Source organism: Pteropus alecto, unplaced genomic scaffold, assembly GCF_000325575.1.
Source record: "Pteropus alecto unplaced genomic scaffold, ASM32557v1 scaffold146, whole genome shotgun sequence".
In the NCBI taxonomy this organism is placed as follows: Eukaryota; Metazoa; Chordata; class Mammalia; order Chiroptera; family Pteropodidae; genus Pteropus; species Pteropus alecto.
Window position 1 is genome coordinate 3265987 of NW_006442107.1, and position 15693 is coordinate 3281679.

General features: G+C 48.2%; 1 protein-coding gene and 1 pseudogene across 2 annotated transcripts; one reads left to right on the forward strand and one right to left on the reverse strand.

The window, feature by feature from the left end:
• Window positions 1-6708: 6708 nt before the first annotated feature.
• On the reverse strand, window positions 6709-9148 carry LOC102887775 (annotated as a pseudogene).
• Window positions 9149-9552: 404 nt separating this feature from the next.
• Window positions 9553-15151, forward strand: CXXC1 (CXXC finger protein 1). Of its 2 annotated transcripts, XM_015595780.2 has the most exons (15): window positions 9553-9710; window positions 10502-10620; window positions 10722-10822; window positions 11090-11325; window positions 11417-11665; window positions 12077-12103; window positions 12182-12427; window positions 12592-12699; window positions 12854-13038; window positions 13327-13534; window positions 13614-13724; window positions 13867-13916; window positions 14071-14167; window positions 14491-14643; window positions 14726-15151. In XM_015595780.2, exons 1-15 carry the CDS (start codon window positions 9708-9710, stop codon window positions 14870-14872), a joined length of 2040 nt encoding a protein of 679 aa, XP_015451266.1. In that variant the 5' UTR covers window positions 9553-9707; the 3' UTR covers window positions 14873-15151. The 2 variants fall into 2 exon arrangements, with proteins under 2 accessions (XP_015451266.1, XP_024894453.1); XM_025038685.1 differs by lacking the exon at window positions 12077-12103.
• The last annotated feature ends 542 nt before the right edge of the window (window positions 15152-15693 follow it).

Sequence of the window (15693 nt, forward strand, 5' to 3'; positions counted from 1 at the left end):
TTTAACATGGCGCTTCTTGTGTCGCTCACTCTGATAAATAGTATAATTATTAATATGTTCCAACAAGGGGTCTAACCACACTAGAAAGAAGAGTGTGGCCCAGAGATTCTTCCTGGGATTGAAGCAGCCACTTGTATAGTGCTGAGATTAAAATCGATTACCTTATTAAGGAAGAGTTGTATCTTGAAATAATATAGTGGTAGAAAAAAATCAGAGACTTACCTCTGCTCCCATTTTTGTTAGATTAAAGGAAAACATTTATTCAAATGAAAACAGAAACCTTTATATTTGCCATGCTTCTTTTAGTACTATGAATAATTATGCAAAAAATCCTTTACATAATGAGCAAATATAAGCACATATATTATAAATTCATATAGGATTACATCAAATATTTAAGAACAAAAAATACAGTGTTTTATAGGTACATTTGTTTTTTGAAATGCAAACAAAAACATTGTCCATATTAAGACAGAATACTAAAAACTTTTACAAACTATTCAGAGAAATTACACAAGAATGATTTTTTTGGGTTCTTTGTTTTGTTTTCACACAATTCCCTGCTATGCTTGAGATCAAAAGAATGTTGGAATAATTACAGCTTTTAAAACAGCACAGACATAACATTGGCAGCCTACCATAAACCTTCTGAAAACTGCAAACATTTGTTTTCCTAAATCATCAGAAGAAATGGTAAGTCAAGGGACACAGCAGGGCGATAAAGTCATATCACAATGCTGGAAAAAGACAATTTGGCAAGTGGTGATAATAACTTCAATTTGGTTGTGTGAAAGGCAGTGCCTGAGAGACAATAGCAATAATCACAGCAGGCTCCAGCAGGACGTCTCTCCCTGTATGAAGGGATTCCCCTTCCTAACCTAGTAGGCCCACAGAAGGTGGGGAGGATGGGGTCTGACACAGTCAGATCCCGGAAGAAATGACCTCAGGTTCACCTGCCCCAAAGAGCCAGGTGACACCTATCTCTGATGTGCCATAAACTCCAGCCTGACAGGGAGGTAGGTTTTCTTAGCCTCCTGCTCACTGGTTGTGTCACCATCTGCTGAAGTCCACGATGCCCTTCGTGGCTTTCATGAGGTCAACCCCATTCCCATCTGGGAATCCTCCTCCTTTCACCTGTTCCCCACCCCAACTGTGTGATCTGCCTCTTCCCACATGGGGGCAGATGGTTGAGTCCCTGAGGGGGATGAGAGTGGTTTGGTTCTAGGCTCCTGTCTTATGCCACCAACTTATGACTTTGTTAAAATAATTAGTAGAGCACAGGTTACCCGATGATGAGCCACCCGCCACCGCCCCCCCCCCCAACACTCACCCACCACCCACTCCCTGCCCTTCAATAACAAACCACAAGAGAAACTGGATTACAATAGTTTATCACTTACAGGTTCTGGAGGAAGTACACTGCATTCCTCCAGAGGCAACATGGGGAGGTCCAGGCAGAGTACAGACAGAGAGGCAGGACCTGGGCTACATGCCCTTATTAGGGACCGTGGGTGGAGTGCTTTGGGGTTCCCAGGCTAGGGTTGAATCCGTCAATTAAAACCAAAAGAAGAGGGATTTGGTAAGCCCCACAGGGTCTGACCTAAGGGGTGCATAAAGCAAACAGGCACTGGGAGGCAGGGGAGACTTGGTTACAAGGGCTGTTGGGGAAGTCATATCAGGAATTTACATTTGCTTGGGACTCTGTGGCTGCCATCTTGGACACAGGCTTGCATAAGGGGGCTAGTGTCAGTTTTAGGTTCTTGCAAGCCACTTGGCCAAACAAAATGTAGGCAGCAAAATGATGGCGTAGCTTAGCTATACTATCCATATGCTGACATGAGTTTCCCAGTGAGGGTGGACGGGCAGTGCGTGGCCTCCAGAGAGCCACCCTGGGCGGTGGGCAGCGCCAACGGGGTCTTGCTGAGACAGTACCCCACTCTGGGACAGCCTAGTCTCCTGTCGCTGAGTGGCGGGTGCTCGCTTGACCTCCCCAGGGTTGCGGGATTTCAATTATGGAAACCCGGGAAGCGGGTTCAGAGGTTGGACACATCTCCATTGGGCCGAGGGACCCCACGTGGGACCCAACTTTTGGGGAGCTCCTTTGCGGGATGCCGAGCTCTTGGAGAGCTCAGGGTCTCGGGTTGGGGCCCCTCCGTCCGTGCCATAGTGGAGGTACCGATTTGCAGCGGAGAGGACCCGGCGGGGGCAGGGCTGCGGCTGCTGCGGTGGTGGCGGGGAGAACAAAGTGACTGCCACCCTGACTCCCGCTCTCTCCCGCCTGCTCCGAAAAGGGCGTCCCGGCCTGCCCACCTCCCATTTAAGCCGATACAATAAATAGCAAAGTAATTAAAATCTTCCGGACGTGCTAAGAAAGCCCTAACTGTGCACCCTTGGAACCAAATGGGATCTAACCAGATTTTTATATTATAAGATGCAATTAGCTGTATAAAAAGGAGTTGTAGTTAGATCTTAACTTTTCCAAGGGGAAAGACGTACAGAACCTGGAAAACATGCAGAGAGGGTGGCCTGAGTGGAGGAGAGAATCGCGCAAACTCAGCTTCTCGGCGCCAAAAGGAACTAGCTAGTTTTGGCGGCGTCGGTCCCCATGGTGATGCTGCCCACTTCCGGCGGAACGAACACACCTCCAACCACCCTCCTCAGGGACTGGGTAGCCCGTGGCAACCAGAACGCCGCGCCTTGAAGCAGTGCTCACTGGTCGCTTCAGTTTGGGGGATCCTGCCTGTGAGGCGGCGGCTGCAGGTACCAGAGGCCCCCAACATGTAAAGACAACTTACCGGCTTTGTGGGGCAAGAAGAGGTGAAAAGCCTCACACTCCTTACTTGGCGATCGTGGTAACGGTAGCAGTTGCGGGGTTGGAAGGCAGGGGAGCTGTAAGTGGGAGGAGGAAGACGAAAGAAGGACGTTAATGACCTGGGCCCTAGACCCTATAAACTTGTCCAGCTGCCCCCATTCCTCGGCCTAGCCTAGCCCAACTGGACCTACAGTCAGGGCTCATGTTAAGAGGAAAGGGTGACATCCCATGTTTGTGGGTTGGAAGACTGTTACCATGGCAGGACTCCCCCAAATCGATCAACAGATACAACACAACCCCTATCAAAATTTAAGCTGACTTCTTTGCAAAATTAGACAAGTTGACAAAATTTGTATGGAAATGTAAGTAACTCGAAGTAGCCAAAACAGTATTTAAAAAGAATAACAAAGTTGGAGGACTCACACTTCGGAATTTCAAAACTTACTACAAAGCTACAGTAATCAAGACATATAGATGTGTAGTACTGGTATGAAGTAGACATAAAGATCAATGGAATAGAACTGAGAGTACAGAAATGAACCCTCATATTTACTGTCAATTGATTTTTGACAAAAGTGCCATAACTATTCATTGGGAAAAGAATAGTTAATAAATAGTGCTGGGGCAACTGGATACTTATATGCATAAGAATGAAGTTGGGCCCCTACCTCACACTGTACAGGAAACTGAAAATGGATTTTTTTTAACTCAGAATGAACCAAAGACCCAAATGTAAGAGCTTAAGCTATAAAACTATCAGAAGAAAACATAGATGTGAATCTTTGTGATCTTGGATTTGGCGATGGTTTCTTAGCTGTAACAATAAGAGCACAGCTGATAAAAGAAAAAATAGATAAACTGGACATTATCAAAGTTTAAAACTTTTGTGTGTCAAAGAACACCATCAAGAAAATGAAGAAATGATCCACAGAATGGGAAAAAATGTTTGGAAATCATATGTGTGATAAGGGACATATATCTAGAATATTTTTAGAACTATTACAAGTAAATAATAACAAATAACATGAAAAAATAGGTAAAGGATCTGATTAGATATGTCTCCAAAGAAGATATAAAAATGGCCAATAAGCCCATGGAAAAATGTTCTATATCACTACCCATCAGGGAAACACAAATCAAAATCACAATGAGATACTATTTCACACCCACTAACATGGCTATAACACAAAAGACAGATAACAATGTTGGTGAGGATGTGGGAAAATTAGAATCCTCATACACTGCTGGTGAGAATATAAAATGGCAGAGTCACTTTGGAAAACAATCTGGTGATTTCTTCAAACAGTTACAAATAGGGATACCATATGACCCAACGATTCCACTGTTAGTTATATACTCAACAGAAATGAAATATATGTCTGTTCCTTATGTGAATGATGGGCCATGTGCACCCCTCTTGTGCTTCAGATGAAGGGCTCCATTCCTGGTGGGACATAGTAATGGGGTTGGCCAGGTGCCATATATTGCACATGTTTTAAGCAAAACAAATGGGTATACACACTGAGTCTAAAACAAGTCAGTTATTAACATGGACTTATTTTTGTAAGCCCAGGTAAAATATAAATATTTGATATCACTCAAAAGATTACTAAAGATTAATTTTAGATCATGTGATCTTGAAAAGCATTTGAGTCAGTTTCTATATTTCTAAGAATTTTAGACTATCCAATTGTTATAAGCACTTGTCTTTAATTTTAACACCATCCAGAGTTAGACAATTTTCTCACATTTGCAAAATACATATATAGACACACAGAGTCAGACACAAACAGAGACCTTTCAGTCATGAGAAAAACTCACTACTTTGTAAAAGAACAGTTGGATCCAAATTTTGTTTTGGAAGCATTTACAATTTATATCTGTCCTTGACAAGTCAAGTTCCAAACAACCTTCCCCCTTTTAACGTAAGGACAGCCATTTTTAATACCGCAAAGAATTGGGTTGATACTTAAATGACATCGTCAGTCCATCTATTTATCTAAATCCTTGTTTTGAAGCTTCGAAAGACCAAATTAATATATGCTTTCCATTCATTCTGCCTAATTTTATAGTGGCTTTTTTCAACTGTATGTGCAAAGATCAATTTAGAAGTATCAAAGGATCCTAATGTCAGCCATCTTAGTATTAATGGGAGGCTGACTGTCCTGGCACTTTTTAGCTTTGGAGGCATGATCCCTCATGTTAATTTTAGTTTTTCCTATAAGATCTGTAGAGTCTAGGGAGAACCAGCCTTTACGTGCACATCTCCAGATGAGCCAAATGCCATGAATATCCCTATAGAACTTCTTCACACCCTAGAGGGAATTTTTCCTCAGGCAACCCAACAGTCACCTAAGAATACTGGAGCAAAAGCCAGCAAGAGCTTACTGGATGTTGCTGGAACCATAGCACTTTTCAAGGCACAGCCCCTTTCTTGGGGTGAACGCACTCCAGAGTGCCCTGCCTTTCTCCCCGGGGACCCCACTGGCCTCTCTGGGATTGGTTGCGATACTGCACTGGACACCTTGTGGCACCTCTCTCTGCCACTCCAGATTTGGGGATCTAAAACAACTATTGTCACCCCATGGGTTATTCAGGTTAAGGAAGCAAATGTCCTTTCTTTTTTGGAGCTAAAGAGAGTTTGTCTCTCATTTAAACAGCAAAGAATTTGTTCAGACTCTCAGTAAGCAATCTCATTAAAAAGCTGAAATTAAAAGCAAGCATCCATTTTTTCTTCTCTTTTCCCTGGGTTATCTCAACCCTTATCCTCCTCGAAGATTTTCTAAGAACAGCTCAAATAAAGTCAGGATCCACTACCTAAAACAAGAAGTGCCAGGATTCTGAGAGAAAAACTCAACGAAGTTCATCCATTGTGAAGAGGGGAGCCAGTGGGGCACAATGGGCCCTCGCTTGTACCTAGCACTGGGTCCTGGTCCGCAGGGTGGTCCTGGGTCGGCTTCTTTGGAATCCTGCCGACTATGCCAAGTAAATGTTGACAGGAAACATCCAAATCTGCAGAGAATTTTTATAAGAGTTTATTTGAGCCAAATTGATGACAATTGCAGGGAAGCAAAATCTCAAATGCTTGGGAGAATGACAGTTTTGCAGATTCTTTTATGCATTTGAAATTAAGGAGTGAATGTAAGGAAGATGACATGAAGGTGGGAGAAAGCAAGGTGGGATTGGATTACTGGATAGTCAAGATTATGTGCTCTCTTGAGGACAGTTAAGCTTATTTCAAAGGTGTGTTAACCTAGATGTACAGAAACAGTGGACAGGGCTTGCTTGACATAAATCTTTTACTAAAGAAGTTATACTCCTGGAGTGTGACTACCCATCACCACCTGCCCAGTTAGGAATTTATGATCAGATCATCCTGTAGTTATTTTCTGTAAAACCCCTTTTTCATCCACGATGTCAATTAATTAACAATACTTCATTAATACTAATCTTTGTAGTATAGAAAGTAAGTTATCAAAGTGTTGCCTGTGGACCCCTTGGGATACCCGAGATACTTTCAGGTGGGCCGCAAGATCAAACTTTTTCATAATAACATTAGGACTTTTTTTTTTTTCTGTCTCACCACATTATTTATACCAAATGGGGTAAAATCAATGGTTATTAAAACTGCAGGCACATTAGCATAAATCTAGCAGAAATTACAGTTGCTCTAAACTATACTGGCATTTACCATATTGCTCACCATATACATTCACACACACACACACACACACACACACACACACACACACGCAAATCCAGTCCAACTTAAGGATTTTTTTTTAACTTTTATTTCATAATCATAAACTTATCTCTGCAACCCAGCTAGACTTGGAGGGACAAGGAAAATCCAGAATGCAATGAATTGCAGTGAGAGCAGAGATTATAGGGTGTTCAAGCAGGTGGGGTGAGGGGTACTCTTGCAACCTACAGAAGGAATGGTCTGATGGTTGAGAAAAAACAAGTCAAACTTATTAGAGTTGTCCACATTCAGTAATGATGATCTTCTTGCTGATCTTTGCCATTCCTGGAACCAAAGTGCTCCATGCCCTCTACAATATTCATGCCTTCTTTTACCTTGCCGAAGACCACATGCTTGCGATCCAAACACTCAGTCTTGGCAATGCAGATACAAAGCTGGGAACCTTTTGTGTTGGGTCCAGCACTTGCCATGGACAAGATACCAGGACCTGTATGTTTCAGGATTAAATCCTCATCATCAAATTTCTCCCCATAGATGGGCTTGCCATCTGTACCATTATGATGCGTGAAGTCACCACCCTGGCACATAAATCCCAGAATAATTCTATTAAAGCAGGAACCTTTATAACCAAATCCTTTCTCCCCACGCTGCTGTCTTTGGAACTTTGTCTGCAAACAGCTCGAAGGAGGCATGGCTCAAAGGCTCTCTGTCGATGGTGATATCAAAGAACACGGCTGGGTTGCCCATGGCTGGGCACGAGTGGCTCTGGGGTGGTGGCTTCTGCAAAGCCAAGAATATTTTAGATGAAGCAATAAAAATTTAATAATTTTATTAAATCTCAATCCTGGAAAAGATTTATGTCAGTGTAATAATATGTGATGAAACGAGAATCACGAAGCATTACCGCATACCACGGTGCAAGAGTTGTATCGCGGAAAAGTACCTCTACAATCGTTTGAGTCATGAGCTGAACTAGCCACTTGTGTTGGAACACCATTTTTATCCGAAAAAACAACTGCAGTTATTCAGATTTGATACTTGGCAGACATTTTTTTGAAAAATGAACTGAGTGAGACCATCATTTCAAATAAAATAATTGGTGGTATTTGTTGCCAACGATAAAACTAGAGCTTTCATACACACACTCATTGTCAACAAAATCCATAACTGCCCAGATTCAGCACGCATAGTCAAGTGGTAAAAGCAGCACATTTGAGTCTCCCACTAACACTCTGCTCTTATTCGCCACTGATTGGCCACTGAAAGCAAATAAGATAGTAGCCCAGTTTCCCAGAGCATGGGAGGTTAAAAGAAGAGCTCGGAGGGTTAATAATGTGGTTTGGATTTTAGAGCAAGTCGAAGTCTTTTATGCCCTTCTCCAAACATGAGGTTGAGCAATCTATCAAGTTGAGGTATGCTTCCTGGAATTGCCACATTACTACCTATCTTATTGTGTGCTTTACTGGAAACTGAGTTTTGATTGCTCACTTCTCTAATTTCTCTGAGTCCGTTCCACTCAAATCAATAATCTAGCTTTCAAACATTAAATGAATAAAAGGAAAGCAAATTAAACCCAAAGCAGAAGGAGGTCATAACAGATGAAAGTGGAATTAATGAAATAGAGATGAGAAAAACAATGAAACAAAGAATTCGTTCTTTGAAACGTTAAAAACCTCTTTTAAGAGAAGGTACAGAACCTATGTTGTGGCCCCCGTGTCTTGGTGTCTGTGACAGTGTGGAGACCATGAGGAAAAAATGTTTAGGAAAGGTAGGGGGAAAAAATCGGAACTCCTAAGTCACAAGTGGCAGAATCCTCATTAGCAAATGAGTTGCTCCTATGTCCAGAGCCAGGAAATCCAGAAAAACTTTCTGCCAAGGGTGAAACATCTCAGACCCCCCCTCCTCAATCCAAAATAAACTCCTGGCATTGACTGCGGACATTTACTATGACCACGACACTAGCATGTAATGTGTTTGGGGGTGGGGTGTGGAGGGTAAGGAGTGGAATTACAATCTTTGTATATAAAATAACACTGACGTGTTGTATCTCATTTAACATTTATATTCGCCCACTTTAGAGCATTACCCTGAGGAGCTCTCTAGCTCTCTGATCTGTACAGATTTTCTTTATTGTACATAATTTAAATTTTAAAAATTACCTTTACTGGAGAGATTGTTGGATATGCATGAAACGAGAACAAAAGTGGACATCACCAGGAACCAGGCAAATCTACATTCTGATGGTGGTGGGTCAGGGGAGGATTCGGTGAAGCTGTTTGCACCTTATTTCAAAATCTACTTTGGTCCGGCCACTTCTCACCAGAGATGGTCAGGCCACCATCATTTATGGCCTTTCATAGTTCTTCGGGACTAATTCTGCCAAGTGAGAGTCACGTTGGAAAGGCCCAGAGGCTGAACCGTGCCAGACCTGGCTGAAGAACTGCAAGGAGTGAGAGTAGGAGAGTGGTAGGAAATGGTGCCGGAGACATGCAGTGGGCCTGGTTTCCCGCGCAGCACAAGAAGACATGTTGCCTGAGCCCCATTAATACACGCGGAAGGGAAAAGTGAAAAGTGATTGAACGGAGAAGTGAAGGCGACTTGGTCCAGGTAGCGTTTCGGGAGCGGCGGCTTTCCCTGTGAACTTCGTAGTTCAAGCTACCGGCGTAGGGAATCCATCGTCAAGATAGCAGCGTCCTAGTAGAAGTCGCAAATAGGACGCTGCCATGTGCTGCCTGTGAACGTACGGACTCAGCCATCTTACAGAATCAGATTCCAAGATGATGGCGTCTGCATGGAAGTCGCGCAGTAGGCGCGGCCATATTGCCTCTCACTTTGAGGCCGTACAAGCCGTCACCGTACGGACTCGACTGACAAGGTGGCGGCGCCCTCGGGAAAGCAGCGCTAAGGCGCGGCCATGTTTCCTGAGAACGTATGGACTCGGCCACCATACGGCTTCGGTAGTCAAAATGGCGACGCCTGACAGATAGTCAGGGTTGTAGGCGGGCGACCGCTTGTTTGTCGCGGGGCCGACGCACTGGGCCTGCGCAATAGGAGTACGGTGCCTGGGAGGCGCTGCCAGAAGCGGAAGTAGTTGTGGGCACCTTTGCAACTGCCGCGGACGTGGTGGAGTGGTCTGTGTAGGTTCGCGGGTCGCTGTCGGGGGTCGAGAAAGGGGGCGCCGGCATTCGAGAGATGGTGAGTACGGGGTTCAGGGAGAGGGTCGGCGGTAGATGTTAGTGGGGTTGGTAAAGGCGAGGTCCTTTGGCAGACGCGTGGGGTCTGTGGTGAAAAGAAACGCGGGTCCGGGCAGAATTGTGGGAGCCTGTGGGGATTTTTAATAGGCTTCTGTGGGTAGAGTGATGGGGGTCTGACACTCTGATTTTTTTCTGTTGCGTGAACCGTCTGGGAGTTGTGTGAGGATCCGCTGTGGGGGTCTGTAATGGAAGTTTAGTAGCGAATCCCTGATGGTAGTTCCTTGGGGTCCGGATGGGGGATTCTTTGGGCAGAGTGATAAAGGGTTTGCGATAAGCCGCATTGCATAGTCTGTAGTGTGCCATGATGACTCTCAAGGATCCGTGGAGAACCATGATGGAGGCGGGGGTGTCCGTGGAGTTAATAACGGGATTTGTGGGGAACCGTGATGGGAAGTCTGTGGATAAATCACGTGGCATTTGTGAGAACTTGTGATGGGCGTAGTGGTAGGGTGTGTGTAATGAAGCTTTGCGAGTGTGTGGATAGAGTGAGGGGTGTCACTGGGGTAAGTCTAGGGTAGAGTGATAAGAGTTTATAATCAGAGTAATAGGGTGTCACGGGCCAGTGGTGGGGGGGTTGTGGGGACCTTAATGGAGAGATTTATGAGGAGCCATAATGGGAAGTCTATCAGCAGAGTATTTGTGTCTGTGGTGAGTCCAGATGGAGCTGTAATGGAGGAACGAGTCGCCATGATGGGGGTTCTCTAAGGAGCAATAATGGGGGGGATCCCACAGGAAGGGGATGGTTCAGACCCAGAGCCTGCAGATGCTGGGGAGGACAGCAAGTCGGAGAATGGGGAGAATGCACCCATCTACTGCATCTGCCGCAAACCAGACATCAACTGCTTCATGATGTGAGCCTGGGAAAGGTGGGCGGGGCTGTCACCTGGCAAGGTTGGGTGAGGCCAATTGGTGCCGCTCCTCACATCTCCACCACTCGCCCCATCCTCTGCAGCGGGTGTGACAACTGCAATGAGTGGTTCCATGGGGACTGCATCCGGATCACTGAGAAGATGGCCAAGGCCATCCGGGAGTGGTACTGTCGAGAGTGCCAAGGTGAGGGGGGTGGCATGGACAAGGTAGGCAGGGCGGGCATTGATGGAGGAGGTGGAGCCATAATGGGATGCTGGGTCATGGGAAGTAGTGATATATGTTTGTGGGCAGAGTAATCGTTCTGTGATGAGCCATAATAGTGGGTCCCAGTGGAGGGGGCAGCTCTTCCCTGGATTGGGGGAAGAGAGCTATTGGCTAATTGTGGGTGGGACAGAAAAGGAGAGAATCTCCCAGTGCCAGCCCACCCTGCCCCCACTCTCTATCCAACAGAGAAAGACCCCAAGCTGGAGATCCGCTATCGGCACAAGAAGTCACGGGAACGGGACAGTAATGAGCGAGACGGCAGTGAGCCCCGGGATGAGGGTGGAGGGCGCAAGAGGCCTGCCCCGGATCCAGACCTGCAGCGCCGGGCGGGTTCAGGGACAGGGGTTGGGGCCATACTTGCTCGGGGCTCAGCTTCGCCCCACAAATCCTCTCCACAGCCCTTGGGGGCCACACCCAGCCAGGTGAGTGGCTGCGGTTGCAGGGATAGGTAAGGTGATCCCATCTCAGGCCCTACTTGAGTTCCTGATTTGTATTTCGGGCCCCTTCCCTCAGCATCACCACCAGCAGCAGCAGCAGCAACAGCAACAGCAGCAGCAGCAACAGCAGCAACAGCAGCAGCAGCAGCAGCAACAGCAGCAGCAGCAGATCAAACGGTCAGCCCGCATGTGTGGCGAGTGCGAGGCCTGCCGGCGCACTGAAGACTGTGGCCACTGTGACTTCTGCCGGGACATGAAGAAGTTTGGGGGCCCCAACAAGATCCGGCAGAAGTGCCGGCTGCGTCAGTGCCAGCTTCGGGCCCGGGTGAGCATGGGCAGAGCTGGGAAGGGTCAGGTTAGGGGGCCAGTGTGTTCAGGAAGAACTGGTTGAGGTTAGGATGAGTAAGCCAGGCGGGGTGGGGTCTAAGTGCATACAGACAAGTGGGAAGGAGTCTGGCCTGTTTAGATGAATGGGTCATGACTAGGTGTGCTGGGCTAGCACGGGAGTCCCCCAACCCTAGGTGGGCCGGGTAGGTTCGGATGTTTCTGGGTAGTCAGGCATGTCGGCAGATGGGACAGAGCTGAGCATGTCCTATTGATGAGGGTGGGAGAGCAATTGTGCCTGGGGAGGCAAGGCGGGGCTAGTTGGTGGGGCCAGGCACTTGTGGGAGGAGTTAGGGCCGGGTCACCCTCCATCCACCTGGGGCTGACCTGGGCCTTCCTCCTGCCGGCACAGGAATCGTACAAGTACTTCCCTTCCTCGGTGAGTCCAGCCCCCCAGGGCGGGGCGGGGCATGCGGGCAGGTTTATTCAGGGCCAGTCCTGAGATTCTGCCCTGCAGCTCTCGCCAGTGACGCCCTCAGAATCCCTGCCAAGGCCTCGCCGTCCACTGCCCACCCAGCAGCAGCCACAGCCATCACAGAAGCTGGGACGCACCCGTGAGGATGAGGGGGCAGTAGCATCATCAGCAGTTAAGGAGCCACCTGAGGCTACAGCCACACCTGAGCCACTCTCAGATGAGGACCTGCCACTGGACCCTGACCTGTACCAGGACTTCTGTGCAGGGGCCTTTGATGACCATGGCCTGGTGAGCAGGCAGAGCATCCCATGGTGGAAGGGTGGAGGTTGCAGAAGCAGAGCATTCGTAATAAGGAGAGAGGAGGCAGAGGGTATGGAAGGCTGCTTCGGGAATCAGTAAGTGGTGGATAGTCCTGAGTAGGGCATGTTGGTCAGCATATGCCTCACTTGCAGCCCTGGATGAGCGACACAGAGGAGTCTCCTTTCCTGGACCCTGCGTTGCGGAAGAGGGCAGTGAAAGTGAAGCATGTGAAGCGTCGAGAGAAGAAATCTGAGAAGAAGGTGATGGAGAGAATGAAATGGATGTGGGAAGCCAGAGAGCAGGGGCTAACTGGGGGCTAACCGGGGTGAGAGTCAGAAAGGGGTGGGATGCAGGGAGAGACGGGTCTGGGGCTGATTTCAACTCTTCCCTGTCCTAACCTGCCTTGTTCCGTAGAAGGAGGAGAGATACAAGCGGCATCGGCAGAAGCAGAAGCACAAGGACAAATGGAAACACCCGGAACGTGCCGATGTCAAGGATCCTGCATCGCTACCACAGTGCCTGGGACCTGGCTGTGTGCGCCCTGCCCAGCCAGGCTCCAAATATTGCTCAGACGACTGTGGCATGAAACTGGCAGCCAAGTGAGTCATTCTTGGAGGATTCAAGGGAGTAAGGGAGTACAGAGTAGGGCTTGAACAAATCGCTCTGTATGTCAGTTCCCTGTTCACTATTCAGTCAACCAAGCACCCTCCTATCCGTCTACCCTTCCATCTACCATTCAGTCATTCTTCTGCTTATCTATCTACCATTCACTCACCTGTTGACTTAACTTTCACCATTTAGTCATCCATCCATTCTGCCATCCTTGGCTTATTCCCCTTACTCATCTTTTATTTCCCACTTTCGCATTCAACCCACTGTTCCTGCAGCCGCATCTATGAGATCCTCCCACAGCGCATCCAGCAGTGGCAGCAGAGCCCCTGTATTGCTGAGGAACATGGCAAGAAGCTGCTCGAACGCATTCGCCGTGAGCAGCAGAGCGCCCGCACCCGCCTTCAGGAAATGGAGCGCCGATTCCATGAGCTCGAGTCCATCATTGCACGTGCCAAGCAGCAAGCTGTGCGTGAGGATGAGGAGGTGAGCAAGCATGGGCATGGCAGTGCAGGGCCCAGTACCTAATCCTGCCTGGCCTCACTGTTCCTTCCACCCCATGTAGAGCAATGAGGGTGACAGTGATGACACGGACCTGCAGATCTTCTGTGTCTCCTGCGGGCACCCAATCAACCCACGTGTTGCCTTGCGCCATATGGAGCGCTGCTATGCCAAGGTCAGGGTGTCAGCCTGAGGGGGTCAGATGGTTTGGGAATATCAGCGGGTCCATGGGGGACAGATGTGTTGTCTGGGTGTTGTTTTGGGAGGGCATGCAGCACACATCCACAGTTCCCCTCCATTTGTGCTCATCCTTCCAGTATGAAAGCCAGACGTCCTTTGGGTCCATGTACCCCACACGCATTGAAGGGTGAGTGTGGGTGCTAGCTATGTGGAGTTACAGTAGGGAGGTTAAGGCTGGGGTCAGAAGTGGAATGTTGGCGCAGGATACGGGCATGGCTACAGATAGGTGGGCCCCCTTTCTTCTCTCTCCCCATTACCCTTTCTCTACTCCAAACCCCCAGGGCCACACGACTCTTCTGTGATGTCTACAATCCTCAGAGCAAGACATACTGTAAGCGACTCCAGGTGCTGTGCCCCGAGCACTCACGGGACCCCAAAGTAAGGTTTTTCCCTCAACTGCCCCCATTCTGTCCCTCTTCTCTTCCTCACTGCCCCACATTAATCTCTTCTTCACCCCTTCCTTTCCTTTTCCTACCTTACCACTTCCATAATTCCCACTTATCCCTGCTTTCTCACCATCTTTTTCCTGTCTCATCATCTCCTGTCCCTCCCCTTTGCCCTGCCTTTTCTTCTTCCATTCCTCTCCACTTTCCCCTGAACTTTTCATTCTTTCCCTCCTCCCTTTCTGACCACTCCCCATTCTTATTCTCCTTCCTACCTTACCACCCCCTCATTCGCCCCCACCCCTGGTCTCCCTACAGGTGCCAGCGGACGAGGTATGCGGGTGCCCCCTTGTACGTGATGTCTTTGAGCTCACAGGGGACTTTTGCCGCCTCCCCAAGCGCCAGTGCAACCGCCATTACTGCTGGGAGAAGTTGCGGCGTGCTGAAGTGGACCTGGAGCGCGTGCGCGTGGTAGGTTTGGATAGTGGGTGTGGCCAGGGGGAGGTGGGTCTTCCAGAGCTCCTTCTCATGGGTCCTTCTACTCCCCTGGCAGTGGTACAAGCTGGACGAACTGTTTGAGCAGGAGCGCAATGTACGCACAGCCATGACAAACCGGGCAGGATTATTGGCTCTGATGTTGCACCAAACAATCCAGCATGACCCACTCACTACCGACCTGCGCTCCAGTGCTGACCGCTGAGCCTCACTGGCCCAGATGTACTCAGCCCCCCGCATTCCAGGCGGGGAAGCTTCCTGAAATCCCCCATTTGTCTGTTTCTTCAATGGTCCCTGAATTTCTCCTTGTACCCATCCACCATTTGACGGCCCATCTGCCCTTACCAGAAGGTCTCAGAATTTTCTCTTCTTCTTGTCTATCCCTCTGTATTTTCCCTCTGCCTGGTTGGGACTGTGGAGACTGTTCACCCTTGCTTCCCCCTTCCCTGGTTTTGTTAATAAAATTTTGAATCAAGAAGGTTAACTATCGATGGTCTCCAAATTTTACCCAGTTGCAAGTGTATTCCCAAACACCTGGGGTGGATAGTCAGTGGCAGGTCCGTACTCAGGAGGGGCTGTAGTACCACGTGTAGGCTGCGAGTATACAGCCGGCACCCACTTGGTGTAGGTTGTCCCCTTGAGCTGTGGGGATGTGACCTACTGAGGGAGAGCCCAATAACCTACATTCACAGCCTCTCCTATTGAGACGGGGTATTCAGGCAGCACTCTTTCAGTGTGTGGCTAATCGATTTACCACTCCTGCGTAAGCATTAATATTCTCTAGACCAAAGGTGTATTCGATGATGGACACAAAGTCTCCTCTTTCTCCACAAACCCCTCTGTTGGGACCTGTATGCAGCAGGAGCCCACCGACTTTGTGCCAGTTATCCCACTTCGCCTTCTCTGGTGGTCGGATCCAGTCAGCCGCACACAGCTTTCCGGGACGGACCTGGCCTGTTTACTTTCAGCGCGGCAACACCCCCTTCCCGTTCCTGCGGAAGGAGCTGGGGCTAGCGCCCGGCATGA